The 16,848-nt window shown below is 43.7% G+C and overlaps 1 protein-coding gene across 1 annotated transcript; it reads right to left on the reverse strand.

The window, feature by feature from the left end:
- Positions 1 to 2,163: 2,163 nt before the first annotated feature.
- KCNJ2 (potassium inwardly rectifying channel subfamily J member 2) lies at positions 2,164 to 12,700 on the reverse strand. Its single transcript, XM_054048440.1, has 2 exons — positions 12,593 to 12,700; positions 2,164 to 7,577 (listed from the first exon to the last, which is right to left on the reverse strand). Exon 2 carries the CDS (start codon positions 7,353 to 7,355, stop codon positions 6,072 to 6,074), a length of 1,284 nt encoding a protein of 427 aa, XP_053904415.1. The 5' UTR covers positions 7,356 to 7,577; positions 12,593 to 12,700; the 3' UTR covers positions 2,164 to 6,071.
- Between the last annotated feature and the right edge of the window lie 4,148 nt (positions 12,701 to 16,848).

Raw genomic sequence — 16,848 nt, forward strand, 5'->3', positions numbered from 1 at the left:
ACTACAATCATGAGAGTTTGGAATACTGGTGCTGTTGCTTCCACATTGCATCTCTGAATGTGGCCTACAGAGTCTAACTTAACTTAACCTATGGGAGGCTGCACCAGGATAATGCATGCAGAGGGACCAGAAGAGGGCAGCACAATCAGAGAAGCCAATAACAGGAAGGCAGACTAAAGTGTCATTTAAAATAAGCCTCTCCATACTTTGAGCCAGATTCTCAGCTAATGTATTTCAGAATGTCTCCATTGTCTGGCTCTTTCGCATACACTTTCTGCTGACCTTCTCTGCATAAATAACACTGATTAGAGAAATCAGTAAGGTCTAGTTCTAAAAGAGTTTAACTTTGGGTAAGGCAGTCTGATTGCAAGGTGGTCCCTTATGCGTTAGCTCTGAATTTGGCCCTGTTTAAAAACAAAACCGTGGATATGCATGAGTTTCAATGCATCACGTAAACTACCTTTCTAAGAAACAGATTTTGGAAAGGGAAGGTGAATTTACAATAGGGGTCCTTACAGAGGACAAGGTTCTGTCTTGAAGCATCATACTAGAGATTCATTTATATACCATTAAGGACCTGTAAGAGCCAGAAATCCAGTGCAAAACACAATTTGAAACTCTTCATACCGTGCTTGGATATTACAATATATTTAAATCTTGATTACGTTGGCCTAATCTTCTTGAGCTAAGTAGGAGTTCTGCAGTGCTTATGCTGGCAATATTGCATAGTTTGTAAAATCTTCCACTTTTTCCAGCTCCTTGTATCTGAAGGCACAACACCTGAAATCTGTTTGCTATTGTGTCTTTGTCAGTCATAGCATTATAGCAAAGCTAGCGGGTATAACTATAGTGGTATGGATTAGACATCCACTTGTACCATTGAATTTAAGTTTTCAAATCGGGGGTGGGGGGGGCACACCTCTCAACCCTAAATGATCAAATGCAGGACAGAGACCAGATCAGATCTTGTACCTTGCTTTACAAAAAGGGGCACACATTTTGGTCTTCATATCATGGACAGGAGAACTGATGCATGGAGAGTTGAAGCTACTTGCCCAAGGTCACATAGGGAGTTGAGTGGCAAAGCCTAGAATAGAAGTCAGATTGAAGGGGACACACACACACACACAAAATGGTGCAAGAAGTGCATTCGGGACTTCAGCCTATTTATTCGAGGCACAGATTCTAGTCCCAGATACTCAAGCATAACTGCAGCTGACGACCAGAGGCACACATAAGAGTATCCTGAGGACAGAATTTGGCCTATTGTGACATCAGGTTCATGATTCAGAATGCTCTAAGACGTTTATGATCATTAAACCAAGTCTATTTGGAATAGAGGTAAATGTGGAACATCCCTTTGGGATGATACATGGGCATTTGGCATTGTGGCTCCCATTTTATTTTGAAATCCATGCCCAAACCTCAGTTTATGCCCTGAGTGTCCATTTTCCCACCTGCTACGCTATATTTCTTGGTGGATACATGCGCACTTTTTTCAAGGCCCCTTGTAATCCGTTATCTCATCACCATTTTGATTAATGTGATCTCTATTTTGTGTACAAACACTTTGTACTTAAGAGAAGAAGGATAGTCATGTGCAATGCTTAATTTGTGCCGGAGTTTGCCAGGGCCGAGCCCCGGCACCTCTAGAGTTGGTAGTTCATAGCCCCAGCACCTCTGGGCTTGATGCATCAGTTATGAAAGTAAAAAAATAGCTTGAGTCAAGGCACCTAATTGCTTGAGGCCCGACACCAATTTCATTACAAATTAAGCACTGGTCATGGAGTTAAGGCTCTGGAGTAGAACTCTGAAGGGTTGAGTTTAATTCTCAGTTCTATCACAGTCTTCCTGGGTGACTTTAAGAAAGTCACTTAATCACTCTGGGGCAGATCCTCATCTGGTGTAAATTGCCATAGGAGACAATGAGGCTCTGTGCGTCAGTCCCTAATCTGCAAAATGAGAACAATATCACCTGTCCTCTTACCCTTTGTCTACTAATATTACAAGCTTTTGAGGGAAGGGGCTGTCTCTTAGCATGTGTTCCTGTGGGAGGCACTTCAGAGGGTCCCCTATCTTGGCTGCAGGTACTACTGCAATACTGTTAAAAAGTGATGTTCTGACCCCCCCCCCCCTCCACACGCAGAAGATACAGACAGAAGATCGTTGTTGTTTTTTTTATTATTATTATTTAGAAATAATAAAATAAGACATAATATATAAAAATCTGTACAATCCATGATTTGTGCAGTACATTAGGAAGACTTTGATACAAAAAGGCTGCAAACAGGAAAATAGTAATGGACAATTGTCAAATGTCTCGATTGTTCACCTTACAACAGCTGCAGACCAAGAGTCATTGCAAAATAAATTTCTGGTTGGCGGTGGGACGGCGACTCTGCAGCTCCCTTCTGCCTTAAAATGGTCAAGAGCAGCCATAGTTTAAAGACATTACAGTACTTCTCGGTTTTACCTTGTAATCCAATATGGAAAAAAAAAGGACCTAAGAGACCAGATAAAAACATACAAACCCTTTGTCTTTGCCAAAAGAGAACAAGTGCTAAGTTAACACCACAGAAATTTGTCATGATTGGGAGAATGTATCATTAAACACAACTAAAATGTAGTGATTTCCACCCTTGCTACTTATCCGAAAAACAAGTTGCACCTAAGAGACAGAGGAGAGAAACAACACAGCCCAACCTGTCTCACAAATGCCTTTTGTCATTGTAGGCGGTATTATGTTTCAGACATTAAGTCTTATTCAAGTATTTTCAGGGAAGGGCAGAAATAACTAAATCCTCCCCAACTCCCCAAGCAAGATACATAAAACCACCTGTGCCAGACACTAAAGACACTGAGCCAACTTCATCCTTGGGGTCATGCCATAGACTAAGGACCAGATCCAAAACTTGTAAAGCCAATGGAAAGACTCCCATCTGCTTCAACAGGCATTTGGATCAGGCCACAAATGTGGGATTAATTTGGCCCAGTATCACTAAGTATGAACACTGTCAGTCACTATGCACGCCTTAAAAAAAAAAAAAAAAAAAAAATTAACCAACCCTACAATAGTTTGACCTGTATTAGGCTTACCAAGGCATGTTCAGAAATGTATTTAAACCATTTGAGATATGAACAAGGGGTGGGGCGGGTACCATGAAATATACATTGCAGGTCAGGTCTCTTTCCTAGCAGCTTTCACAAGCCAGAGGCTGAGTGCAAATCTGCAATGCTAGATTCAGTCGGTAGAGACAAAGGGTTATTTAAAAATAAAATAAATCCAGCAGAGAGTGCAATGAATTACCTAAGTATCCACTCTCAACAAGACTAGCAATCTGAAAGCTTGTAACTTTTAAAAACGCCAGTAACTAGAAAATATTTTCAAATTAAAAGTCCATGCTTAAATAAATAACAGAAGTTCATAGCATTAGGAACCCTATAAGGCTTGCAAGTGTTTGCTAAAACCATGCTAACCGGTAGCATCTAGGTACTAGCTAGCAGAAACTGCTAAACTGAATTTATACTTCCTACGGATTTATTTCATTTTTCATTTTTCTTCTTCTCCTTTACAGACTTCTATTTACATTTGGCTTTAAATATGAAAATACTTGATAAACTTTATAAAATGTACATTTTAAAAACATTTCTGAAAAACTGTGACTCGAAAAAAACTGTGCACCAGAAATTTCAGATTTTTTCCTTTTTTTTGTTTTGTTTATTTTTTCTTAAAGAAACAAACTGAAGCTTTTTATTTTCCCTTATCTCCTGTCCCTTGCTCAGATTTTTCAAGTCTCCTAAGTGGGGCACTGTATATTTTGGAGTGATCTAATTAGGGAAAAGGTTCCCTTTTCTCCATCTCATTCCCCCATTTCCTTCCTTCCCCCATTGCATCTTCATTTGTTTTACATTTCACTGAATACTCTTTGGTTTAGTTGTTTTCCTTTACAAGAATATCACAATAGCAGCACAAGTAGCGTTCAGTTGCATTCACTGGCTATGACCCAGAACTGTGTTCAAGTTGCCGTGTGGGTTTAATTCCCTTCCCCCATCCCCCCCATAAATAGTTTTAGAACTTGTATTTAAATTACATCTGCCCTCTTTAGAATATCCAGAGCTACCTTTACAATGTAAAATTTCCACAGTTTTAGAACCCACCTACTCAGGTTACTGTAAATACCATTGTATCAGAAACCACCTTGTCATTGCAGGCATTTCCTTCAGGCAGGGCTGTAAGGGGCCAGAGGCCTTCACAGATGTCCATTTGCAGAAGACATTAGACCTAGAACAAGCTGTTTTTTAATGGCATACAGTGAGTCAATACTGTAAAAGAGTTGACTAGAATCTATTGTCCCCACCTCCACCATTCCCTATTCCTTGAGGCAGATTCACAGGCAAGGAACCTTCAAGTACAGCTAAGTTATATGCTTGATCTTAGAGGCACAGAAAATATTAAAGCATTCTTGGCAAGGGGGCCAAAATACCATTAGAGCCATGGCTTTACAAAAGGTCACAAGGCCTGATGACATATTTCATCCACAGATAGCCCAGTCGATGTTTACAGGTAAAAAGGAGGTGGGAGAGGGAACTCTTTTACAGTATTATCTGCAAATAATCCTTTTTCAAATGATCCAGAGCACACTATTACACCTGGTCTGACACCTGTGCCCCGCCAAAGGGAAGCATTTTTCCAAAACGTTCACATCCCTATGCTCTTTCAGATTGCTCTGTTACAACTTCCCTCCCTTTTTTCCCTCTCCTCCTCCTCCCCAGGGATTTATGTGTTGCTCGCCTCACCTACGCCTAAATGCCTGCTCCAGCCGAGTTAGCCTAGCGCAGATCAGCAGCTTTGCATGGCTCTTAGCCTAGTTTAACTGGAAATGTAATGACCGCCTGCAGCATGTCTGATGGCTCAGTTCTCAGAACGCTGGGTCAGCTCTAAAAGGGCCCTCTAAGTTCTAGAAGCAGTTTTGGAATGTGTGTAGAACAACACTTGACCTTCTGCTGCAGCCCTGCTGGTGTTTTGCTAAACAGGAAAGAACAGATGTTTGCTTCCCCCCCTCCCCCTCTTTTCCTTCTTATAAAAAGAAAGAAAGGGAGCTCGTTTTCCCACAGAGGGGGGAAAAATGTCTTGCTTACTTAGATCTGAGTCTTACCCTCTATTTTCTGAATAAGGTGCGAAATGAGGCCCTTTAAAAAAAAAAGTCTGAGGTTCAAATTTTGTTTGTTTAAAGCAGCCTGTTTCATTTAAATAAACTCCCCTGTGCAAAACTGTGCATTTTCTTTGGTATCCATTTAGGTAGTTTCAACTTAATTTTTAGATAGAGAATTAAACTCAGCTCCCTCCCATCCCCGCCTGAAAAAAAATTTTGCTGGAGGCTACCAATTGGCCTTATGTTACATAATGCCCCTTATGTAACTGAAAAGAGAGAAAAATTGATTCTAGCTATCAAACTACTGGCCTCAAACGAAGTTCAGACTATACAGCCGCATTGGCCTCTTTGAAGTGTGATCACGAGCTTTTCAACCCACAAAATTCAATGTTGACATTTTTTTTTTTAAATTACACAAAAGAAAAAACTACACCGCCACAAAAAAATTACAATTTGTGTCCATGTAGTTAGCAGCAGCTTTCTTAAAATAATAACAATAATAATAATAATAATAAGGCAGATTCTTGCCTTTGTTATGCCATTAAAAACATTCTTGTTCCCTAGAGAGAAGCATTCTGGAAAAAGTTGAAAAAAAAAAAAAATAACCCAACCAAAGCTCGCCTGCAAGTTCAAGTTTTGTAAAAAAATATATACATAATTTATTCTACAATATATATGTGCCTTCTGGTCATGCTTAGACATTGTTTAGTGCTTCGTGTTTAGAGTTCATTTTCAGCTCTCTCTCCTCTAAAGACAGCCCTAAAACTGGCTTAGTTTCCTCAGGACCGCTTGTCTTCACGCCTTTCTTCAACAGTACCATCGTCTGAAAACGGCTTTGGGCCAACTCTCAGCTCACTGTGCCTTTGACCGACGTATTTTTCTTTTAAACCAAAAGATAACAGAGAAAAAGTCAGTCAGTCATATTTCCGATTCCCGCCTCAATGGCCTAGGTTCTAGTGGCACCCCAGCTTGGTTATGATGGTCCATGTCTGGGAGGGTGTCTGTGCTCATGCTTTCAGGCACCCCATTGTCACTCTCGTCCTCTTCTTTGCTGGTGAGGGCCACTTCATTCTCGTAGCAAAAGGAATTTGCATTAGAGAGAATGTATTTCTTTTCTGCTAAGTCTCTGGCACTACAAAGGGGTGTGTTGGGCACTTCGTACGTTTTGTGGAACCTAGAGTAGTCCACTTTGTAGTAGTTTTTCTCTTCAAAGAGCACAGGCTCATAACGGTGGCCCCAGAGGATTTCGTTTGCCAGATATGAACTACGGCACTGGGTAGTCATGGCGGTAGCTTCCACCATGCCCTCTAATATTACTACAATTTCAAAGTCTGCATTGTCCATGTCTTGCTTACTGTAGTCATACAAGGGACTTTGTTCATCTATTTCATGGACTATTGTAATTGGGGAGACCAGGAATATGCGGTCTATCCCACTATCAAACCCAACGTTGATATCTATTTGGTCCAAGGGGATGTATTCTCCTTCGGAGGTGACCCTGGATTTAAGAAGCTGGGCTCTCACGTGTGCCTCTACCAAATGGCTTTTCCGTAGGTTTCCAACACGCCACATTAAACACAGCTTCCCATCCCTCAGGCCCACAACAGCATTGTGACTGAAGACTAGAGTTTCGTTTCTCTTTTTTGGTTTAGCCATCTTTGCCATGACAGCCCCAATGATGAAGGCATCAATGATGCAGCCTACGATAGACTGGAAAACCACCATGAAGACTGCAATGGGGCACTCGTCCGTGACGCACCTAAAACCATACCCAATCGTTGTCTGAGTTTCGATGGAGAAGAGGAAGGCTGCAGTGAAGCTGTTCACATTGGAGACACAAGGTTTGTAGTTTGTTGACTCCTCCAGATCCCCATGCAACAGAGCAATCAGCCAAAACACACAGCCAAAAAAAAGCCAGGAAAGGATGAAAGCCAGGCAGAAGATAACTAGCATCCACCTCCAGCGAATATCCACGCAGGTGGTAAAGATGTCTGCCAGGTAACGTTGTCCTTTCTCGCCCACATTAATGAATTGGACGTTGCAGTGTCCGTCTTTCTTGACGAAGCGGCTCCTGCACTGCTGCCTAGTGTGTACCTTGCTCTTCCCGTTCCCAAAGCCATTGGCAACTGCCATGGTTGCCAGCTTCATGCCATCCTCTTCTGAGGAAACGATGCTATAGCGGTTGGTTCGCACGCTGCCCATCACTACTGCTGTGGACGGAGGTGCTTCTGCTTTAGAAAACAGTCTGAGTTTCTGCAAAACCCTTTGGAGAAACAGGTTTGAAAGTTCTAGAGGAACACACACACAGAAAAAAATAAGAGGGCTAGGTTGGAGTTTCCAACAACCCTTGGCTCTACCAAGGAGAGTCTTCTGACATGCAGCGTTAGCTTAGCAATCGAACATCCGTCATGGAGAGCACATGGTCTGCAAGAGAAAGACAAACTGCATGTTAGAACTCAAAGGGACAGAACAATGAATCAAAGCTATATAAAGACCCCAGTCTCCAAATCCACACGGTTCATTTTTCAATCTATTCACTTCTATTCACGGAATTGTCCTGGGGCACAGAGATTCTCTGTTTATGGTTATGGATCGACAAAACTGACATCGTTAATGCAAAGAAGTCATCACTCTTTCTGTAGCAAGCACTAAAGTGAACATATCTTAAAGAAATATTCACTTAAAAGCAGAAAATACACGTATCTATCTAATACATACACCTGCACCTTTGGTTTACTTTGGAATGGTGAATTAGCTTGAACACATGCATGTCTGTTCAAGTCTCAAGTTGATTTACAATGACATAGAAGTCTGTGTTTCAGGGTCTATTCCAGCCAAGATACAGGTGTGCGTTAATTCAAGGAACAAGTGCATTATGAGGGTCATATGCTCCTTGGGCCAAATTTAGCTCTAGTGATACTCCACTAACTTCCATTAAATTACACTTGTGCAGAATTTAGCCCTTTACTAGTCCATTAAAGCAAAAGTTGTGCAGTCTTTGCCAGCTATAGGAATAAAGCCATACAGACTACGTTGGGCAACTATTTAAACCAAAGCCACAGCAATTTGATGGGATCCATACAATCATTAAATTCACAGTAGGAAATCATCACACAAACCAAATGAGGCCCCATCCTGCTCCCGCTCAAGTTCTTGGTAAATGGCTTTAACAGACGCAGGAGTGGCCTAACATCTCTGTGATGCCTTTGATGGTGGCTACAAGGCAATTTTCTCTCTGGAGATAAAGGGGATTCTGCCTTCAAAAGGAAAATGGTCCTGAGTTTCCCTGGTGTTGTGAATGTCAATGGTTAGGGCTTAGCATACTGGATACAAGATGTGTTTGCTGAGACTGGAGGGCACCAAACTCATTTCATGGAGGTCTGGCTTAGACCCAGTGTTTGCTTTTAACAAGCGCATCATCCATTAAGTCACCTACTGTATTCCAGGAGATTTAATTGAAATACTGCAGAGGAGGCAAAATGCATGAATTGTAATAATCCCCCCTGCACACACACGACCAAAGGGAAAAAGAAAGTCATAACTGATTTTAAAATAATGGGTTTGCCACAGCAGGAGATCCAAGTACCAATCACATTAGTGGAAGAGTACACTAAGGTGTCTTTTGTTAATGGATATTAACAAAATTAATCTGACTCATTTCTAAGAACTGGCACAATTGTGTCAACCAAAGAATAAGACTTCTGCATGTGAAATAGTTTGCACACACTCTAGCTGTTCTTCCTGACCTGAGTAGAGCAAGGTTAAAAAGTAATACTGTGGATAGGAACTACCGCTGGTCCAATAACAGGGTTAAAATCCTAGACAGATTTGGAATCTCTAGAGTTCAGCATATGATCTCTTAATTCCTCCGTCCCCTACACCTCGCAGCTGCATCACAAGGACATAGGTAAGCAGATGTGTGTAAGAAAACAGCAGGTGACAAGCAAAAAGAATAAGTGACCTTTATAGATGTGCATAAGACATTTCTTCCCGAAGAGCTACTTTATGGTGGTTTGCTTTAAACACACACACACACACACACACACACACACACACACTTACTTTAAATTACTCTACAAGAAATGTGGCCCAACACATATTTCCTGAGATTAGTCATCTGTGACTTCTGCAGTGCGTGATACATTTTGGCAGCTTTCAAAATACCCAGTTTGAATGTAGTTTTCTTATTAATGTATAAAGATGATATGGTGCTGTTAAGCTTACACCTGTCTGAATATTTTGTTTGCATTGTGTAAAGTTCCCTTTGTATGTTTTTTTTTTAATGTGGGGGAAGGGTGATAAGAACGGAGATTCTCATTCCTGCCAATATATAGCTCTCTAAAGCAAAGGAATGCATCTAACATTCAGTTTGAGATATTTTCTCTTGGCTTGAAAATGCATCAAAAACCAAATACAAGTGGAAAAGCCAAATTACTATTTATATGTTTCACGAAAAAGAAGAGCTCATTTCAAAATCATTGCATTGGTTTGCAGCTTAATCACTATTATAAACCACATCCTAAAAGCATGATCATGTTGAACTTCCATGTTCTAAGCAGGTTTTGCTCCAAGTTGATGGAAATATGTAGCCTTAGAACTAATTTAGTCATTTTTCTGCATTGTCTCTTGGATTTCAAGGGGGAAGGGGCCTGGGGAGGGACCAGCTGTGAAATCTGAGGGATCTGAATGTGCAACTTTCTACCAAAAAAAAATTTTTTTTGACCCCAAGACATTTGTTTGAATGCCACAAATCACAGAAACCAGAATGCCAGGTTCCTACAAATAGCTTGCCATATTTAGAACCCTGAAAATAGCGATAGGCACCTACCGTTGTCATATTTCCATTGCTAATGATAGCATTTGTTCCACCTACTGTACATCTGCACAGTATTATTAGTTAATAGTTGTGCCACTGCACGTGTTACGCCTTTGGAAGCAAAAACTGCACCTACTTTGGCTTAAATATTCCTGAAACATTGAAATGCAGCCTTGGGGGAACTCTGGCACACACCACATGTTACAGTGCTGGTCATAGGATAGCTGTCTACGGTCTTTTAACAGCACAAATTGCCTCTCATCCTTGTGTGTGCTTTGAGTAGCTAGGATACGGGGGGGGGAGGGGGGCTGCAATACTTCAGCAATCAGACTCACAGCTGGTGAAACACAAGGGGCCTGATCCTGCCCCCAGTCAAGTAGGTGGCAAAATTCCCATTGACTTCAAGGATCAGGACCCTGTGTATGTGGGGCGGGGGGATCAAATAGATCCACCAGTGTTGGGATCTGAAGCTTGTGCATCCTAAACTCTTCCAGTTGGCTGCAGTGGGAGTTTGGGGACTGCAAGGAATACAGGGTCAGGCCCGACACAAAAAGTGTGTACAAAGCTAAAAATACACACAGCTGGGCTAAAAATCTGATATGATGCCTTCCTTTGATAATCCACCTGCTGCTCCGTTGGAATACAAGTTTAATTTTTCCAAAGATTCTCATGTTATCACTGAGTACAAAGAGCAGACGAAACTTACAGCCCTCACGGGGAGGAGGGGGGAGGAAGAGGGAGAATTGCATAATGACATGTAGTCAGACATAAACTAAATTATCTTATGTTATTCACCCCATTATCTCTCCACAGAAAAACAACACTGTTTTCACTGTAGGGAAGTACTAAAACCAGTTGCTGGCACGTGTACAGATTCACTACAGTGAGATAGATCAGAATTTCAAATGTTGCAAGGGGAGGCTTGGAAAGGGGGAATAGAAGGGGACTTCACTATTAATGAAGCATTTCTGGACAAACACTGATTCAACAACAAAATCTCTAAGAGCTCCTAAGGAAAAATAATGACATCCGATGGCTGTAATTTGCACTGAGCGAGTGGAAGAGAAACGTGCAGGAGAGTTTCAGACTGATCACAGATAGAGATGTTACAAGAGTTGAGAGAGAGATTGCTAATGAGCGATCCGGGCAGTTATTCCCAAGCTGACGCCACATTACCCTGCGTTGTGTGTGCAGGGCACATGTTGCTAAGTGAGCACAACTGCTACCTTCCTCCCTCTTCAGTAAACAGAAGACTGCCAAGATATATAGCAAAACCAAAAGCCCATGCTCTCTCATTTTATTGGTCAGAGATCTTCAGGTGTAAAGGCTCAGTGACCTTTCCCCAGTCCCATATATTATTTAAAAGTTGTTAGCCCAGCCTCTCCTCATTTCCCTACTTGCTTTGGCTAGGGGATTTGAGGCATATTCTGTATTTAATGCTAAACTAGCTTGGATCATGACAGATTTTCTTTAATAAAACAATGAAGACATTTGAGAAAAGAAATGCAGGAAAGAGCGTACAGAGAAAAAGGGGAAAGATAAGTGGCACTGTCATCTGAGATCCTGCTCCTTTGCAGATCTCAGGATATTTCTAGATGATGACAAAGTAACTACAAATGAAATATTCATCACCAGGGGGTGTAGTTGATGTGCTGGCCAGCAGGATGGAAAAGCAAACAAGTGTAAAGGTAAGGCAGAGAACACAGAAAAGTATACATAACTAGATACAGCCTGATGAGTAGAGATGTGGCAGTGAACACATCTTTTTAACACCCAGAATAGACTTCAAGTGTGTTCGGCAATTACTGTCTACAGACAATCTCCAAAGTTCATGTGAAGCACTTGCCTGGTTAAAATGGAAACGCTTGTACAATACAGCCACAAATAAGTCTGCCATTTCCTATATGTGTTTTTTTTTTAACGGTCATGAATCAAGTTAAAATGACGCAATCTCTCCACAGTCACTCAAACCACAATGGCTTTTTTTCTTACTTCTTCTTTTTGCCAGACCCATTAAGAAAGAATTCCACAAGTTGCTTTGATGCATCTTTCATAGACTACAGTCGATGTGCAGTGTTATGAATAAGTGTCCTGGTGTTGTGCAAGAGGTGATAGATTTTTTAAAATTTTTTTAAAAAATAATGTTCTAAACTCTGTAATTCTGTGTGCTTTGATCTTTTCCCTCTGTTCTAGAATCCCTGGAATAATAGGCAAAAAGAAAAGGATGCACCCTACAGAGGAAAGGAGAGTTTTGATGCTAACTGCCAACCCTCCCCCAAAATACAACATCCTTCAGTGGCAGCTGGTGACTCGAAAAAAAAAAAATGAGCACAAACAGATGCTCAAGTGTTCCAAGCATACCTAGCTAATTATTTGCACTAGTGAGATTAATTAGACTGTTTGTAGGGTGTATGAGAAATGGTGAAGCTCTCCCTTCATATGACTATGCAGAAAAGTGCAATCAATAACCCTGATAGTAAAACACACACATATAGTCTGATTCCCCCCCACACACACACCCCGGTACCCCTTAGGCACAAACATTCGAGGGTGGCATTTCAGAGGTGACTGTGTTGCAGACTTCACTACCGAAAGATGTAGGTTAAAATAAAGTGCTCCTTACCTGGCGGTGGATTTAAGCTGGGGATGGATATACATAAAAGAGTGTAAAATCCAGTGGCCAGGGGGAATCAGCAAACCAATCCCAAGCTCCCTACCCCGCTGCACTGTTTGCAACTCAGACACTCCATGAGCTACTGCCTCTTTTCGGAGGGCGGCCATGTGATTTTTAATACCGGCTCGGCAGTCCCCGCCCTCCAGGGCTGCCCCAGACCAATGGGAGAAGGGAGGCCGGCCCAGCCTTGCCTGGGTCTCCGCTGGAGCGCTCGGCTCTGCCCAGAGCCAGGGATCCCGGGAGCGGGGTACCGAGGCGTTTGCAGCGAGCGCAGAGCTTGCTCTGCCCCGGGCCGGCGCGCTGCGCCGCGGGGACCGGCTCGCGTCTGGCCCCGGGGAGCAGCGGCTGGGACTCGCTGCGCCAGGCTGGGGCGCGGCTCACCTGCGCAGCGCTCCGACAGCCCCCGGGCGCGCCTCGCCCAGCCGCGGGGCTGCCCCGATCCGTGCCAGGAGGGAGAGCAGCCGGGAGCGCTTGGTGGGGGCGAGCGGTGCGCAGAGGGAGGACGCACCTTGCAAGGGGAGCAGGAGGTGGGGGCAGATTGAAAGGATTGGGGGGGGGGATGTGCCGGGTCTTGGGGAGGAGAAGCTTTTCAGGGGCAGGAGAGACTAAAGGGAGGGGGGGGGCAGAGAAGGCGAGGGAGGGGTTTGAAGGGGGGGTCAGAGAAGATAGGGCGAGTGGAGAGGGATCTGCTGGGGAATGGGGGGAGTGGGTTATGAAGGGAGGGAGAGCCGCAGATCACACGGCCGTGTTGGTGCAAAGTCAGGGGTGGTCATTCCCTCTGCGTGCAATAGCCCGGCGCTTAGGGTGACCAGATGTCCCGATGTTATAGGGACAGGCCCGATATTTGGGGCTTTTTCTTATACAGGCTCCTATTACCCCTCCCCTTCCCCCCCCTCCCCACACCCCTTGTCCCGATTTTTCACACTTGCTATCTGGTCACCAGGGGCGGCTCTATCTTTTTTGCCGCCCCAAGCACGGCAGGCAGGCTGCCTTCGGCGGCGTGTCTGCGGGAGGTCCCCGGTCCCGCGGATTCGGCGGCATGCCTGCGGGAGGTCCCCGGTCCCGCGGATTCGGGGGCATGCCTGCAGGAGGTCCGCCGGTCCCGCGGTTTCGGCGTACCCACCGCCGAATCTGCGGGACCGCCGGACCTCCTGCAGGCACGCCACCGAAGGGAGCCTGACTGCCGCCCTCGCAGGGTCCGGCAGGCTGCCCCCCACCGCTTGCTGCCCCAGGCATGCGCTTGGAGCGCTGGTGCCTGGAGCCGCTGCTGCTGGCCACCCTACTGGCGCTGTATGTACAGCTGATCTGCAAGTTGGCCTTGAGGGGGATCTTGGGGCTTGAATTTCTATCCAGTGCAAATGAGAACATGCTGTCCGGGGGTATGTCTACACTGCACAGTAAGCCCAGGTTCCAATTCAGGTTTGAGCCCAAGCCCGCCTTCCGTCCACATACAAATCGGGCTGATGCGGGTCAGCGAGCACTCAGGACCTGGGATCCTGCTATGGGGGTGGGTGAGAGCCCAAGTCCTGCTGTGACTTGGGTCTGAGCCCTGTCATTTTGCAGGGTGAACATAGATCAAGCCATGGACCCGAGACAAAAGGTCTCCGTGGCGCACTGTGGACACGTTCGCACAACTGTGAGGCCTGGGTCTAGCAATTGTAAACCCGGGTTTACAATGCAACGTGGACTCTCAAGTGCAGGCTTGGAAACATTGAGTTCAGAAGTCCAGGTCCCAGGGACCTGGGCTTATCATAGTGTAGAAATATGCTATGCTTCCAGCCCGGCTGGCTGTAAAACCCTTCCCAAATTAATTCCTAGGCTGAAGGGCACTGGCTCTCATGCTCTTCGGCTGGACCCAAGAGTATCATTATTATTTGTATTGCTCCAGTCATAGCCTGGGACCTCATTGTACTAAGTTATAGCAACACAATACAGAAAAGACTCTCCGTGCTAGAGATAGCACGTGCATATAGCAGTGTGAGTAAAGATGTTAGTAAATTGTACTCTCCAGATAGGAAGAGATTTCAGTCTAGGGCCTTGTACCTCTGACTTCTTCATGTGGAGCTAGACAGGAATGGAGAACACCTGTTAACCATATTCCCTGTGTCCATAAATAAAGAAATCACTTGTTCCATACATAACAGGGTGAGATGTTAGAGAGACAAGGTGGGTGAGGCAATCTATTTTATTGGACCAACATCTGTTGTTGAGAGAGACGTGTTTTCAAGCCATACAGAGCTCTTCTTCAGGTCTAGGATATTACCTCACCTACCTTGTCTCTCTAATATCCTGGGGCCGACACAGCTACATTACATACAACTGTGTTAGATGTAACATATCAAAGCAACTTTCCTACGTTTATGGGAACCCACAGGATTCATCTTCCATTAAGAGCCATCCTGAGAAGAGGAAATTAATTTCCGTTTAATTTTTCTGGGAAATCTGCCAAACTTTATTGGGAAATCTGCAGGACGTTTTGGTCTGGTCAATCTAATCTTGGTCTCTTCAATACCCCTGTCACTTTTAAAAACATAACCACACTTAGATACAAGTCCTACGTAGTACTGAAAAAAGTCTCTTATTTCTATCTAGTTTAACAATATCCAATATTTATTTATTTATGTTGATCGGTACCCTTTCTTAGTATTTCTAACCAGACACTCTAATCACCAATGGTATAACGTTAAAAAGACATCACAAATACTACCCCGAATGCCACAATGCAATTCAATATAACATTCCCAAAATGAGGTTTGCAAATAAAGGCTATTTTATACCAAAGGGGGGAGCAATGAGTGTTTCCCCATCAACTCGGCCTCATTTATTTGTTTTACATACCACCTATGTAACGAAGGTGCTGTCCCACTCTTTAAAAATATGCAAATATAAAAAATTATTCCAAAATATTCTGCTGTTCCTAAAGCTCCTCCGGTCTAAACTACCCAATAAAGAAAATGATGAAGAAGTGTGCAGCCAAAAAACCCAATAGGAATAAAATAAAAGGCTTTGTAATCATGATCTGAAGTTTGCTGAACTCTGGCTGTGATGGACAGTCAGGGGGTGTTGATTTCAGAGGCAGGTGCCCTCAGAAAGCTGAGTTCTTGGCACTAACAGCTGAAATGCATCAGAGAGTCTCCTATGTTGTGATGGAAAAATATGGAAGAAAGCAGCCTGTTAAATGAAGGGGGTCACACAGACCACACTGGGCTTTAGAGGCTTTAGAGATTATCACTAGCACCTTGAATTGCACCCAGGACTGAAATGGTAGCCATTGCAACATATGGTGAACAGGTGCTGTGAGCACTGAGGGGCAAACAGATCCTTTGCCCAGCAACTGGGCCATCTGCTGGTCTGATATGGGAGGAGTGGAGCTCTCCACACAAGGTAGCGTGGAGAACTATGAAGGCTATGCCATCCAATTGTTTGAGTAGGTCCCCAGCATATGTACCCCACCACTAAACTCCATGGAAGGGTGCATGCTCCATTCCTGCTCCTACTCACGAGGGTTGTAGCCATGATGTCAGCCTGTTTTAAGCAGCTATTTGGAAATGTTTTACAAAACCCATCTCTCTTAGAGTCCAGGCTTTCCAAAGTCTCAGTTCATAGTGGAATATTGTGATCATAGAATGAAATCGGATTATAATGGTAACACTGATAAAGCAGTAAGCCTAGAGACTCTAACTTGTCCTATATTTATGTGTGTGAGTGCACTTTAAAAACTGCCACTTACCACTTCTACTGTTATCTGTAGTATCTTATGTGTTCCCTGTTCTCAGAATGGGGAAGTACCACAGATATTACAACAACCAGTAAAATAGTCAAATGCAGGGAATGGAAATTTTTAAAAAACCCCACCCTATGTGTTATTGTTTTTAGTTTATACAAGGTACACATTACATAGGGGTGAGAGGGAGAGACAGAACATAAGAATGGCCACAGTGGGTCAGATCAATGGTCCATCTAGCCCAGTATCCTGTCTTCCAACAGTGACTGGCGCCAGATGCTTTAGGGGGAATGAACAGAACAGGACAATTTATCACATAATCCATCCCTTGTCACTTAGTCCCTGCTTCTAGCAGTCAGAGGCTTAGGGACACCCAGAGCATGGGGTTGTGTCACTGACTATCTTCGCTAATTGATGGACCAGTCCTCCATGACCTTATCTAGTTCTTTTTTTAACCCAGTTATACTTTTGACCTTCACAA

This window comes from Malaclemys terrapin, chromosome 13 (assembly GCF_027887155.1).
Source record: "Malaclemys terrapin pileata isolate rMalTer1 chromosome 13, rMalTer1.hap1, whole genome shotgun sequence".
NCBI classification, from domain to species: domain Eukaryota; kingdom Metazoa; phylum Chordata; order Testudines; family Emydidae; genus Malaclemys; species Malaclemys terrapin.

Coding starts and splice junctions, on each gene's coding strand:
- KCNJ2 (XM_054048440.1), bottom strand. CDS start 7,355: ATGGGCAGCGTGCGAACCAACCGCTATAGCATCGTTTCCTCAGAAGAG.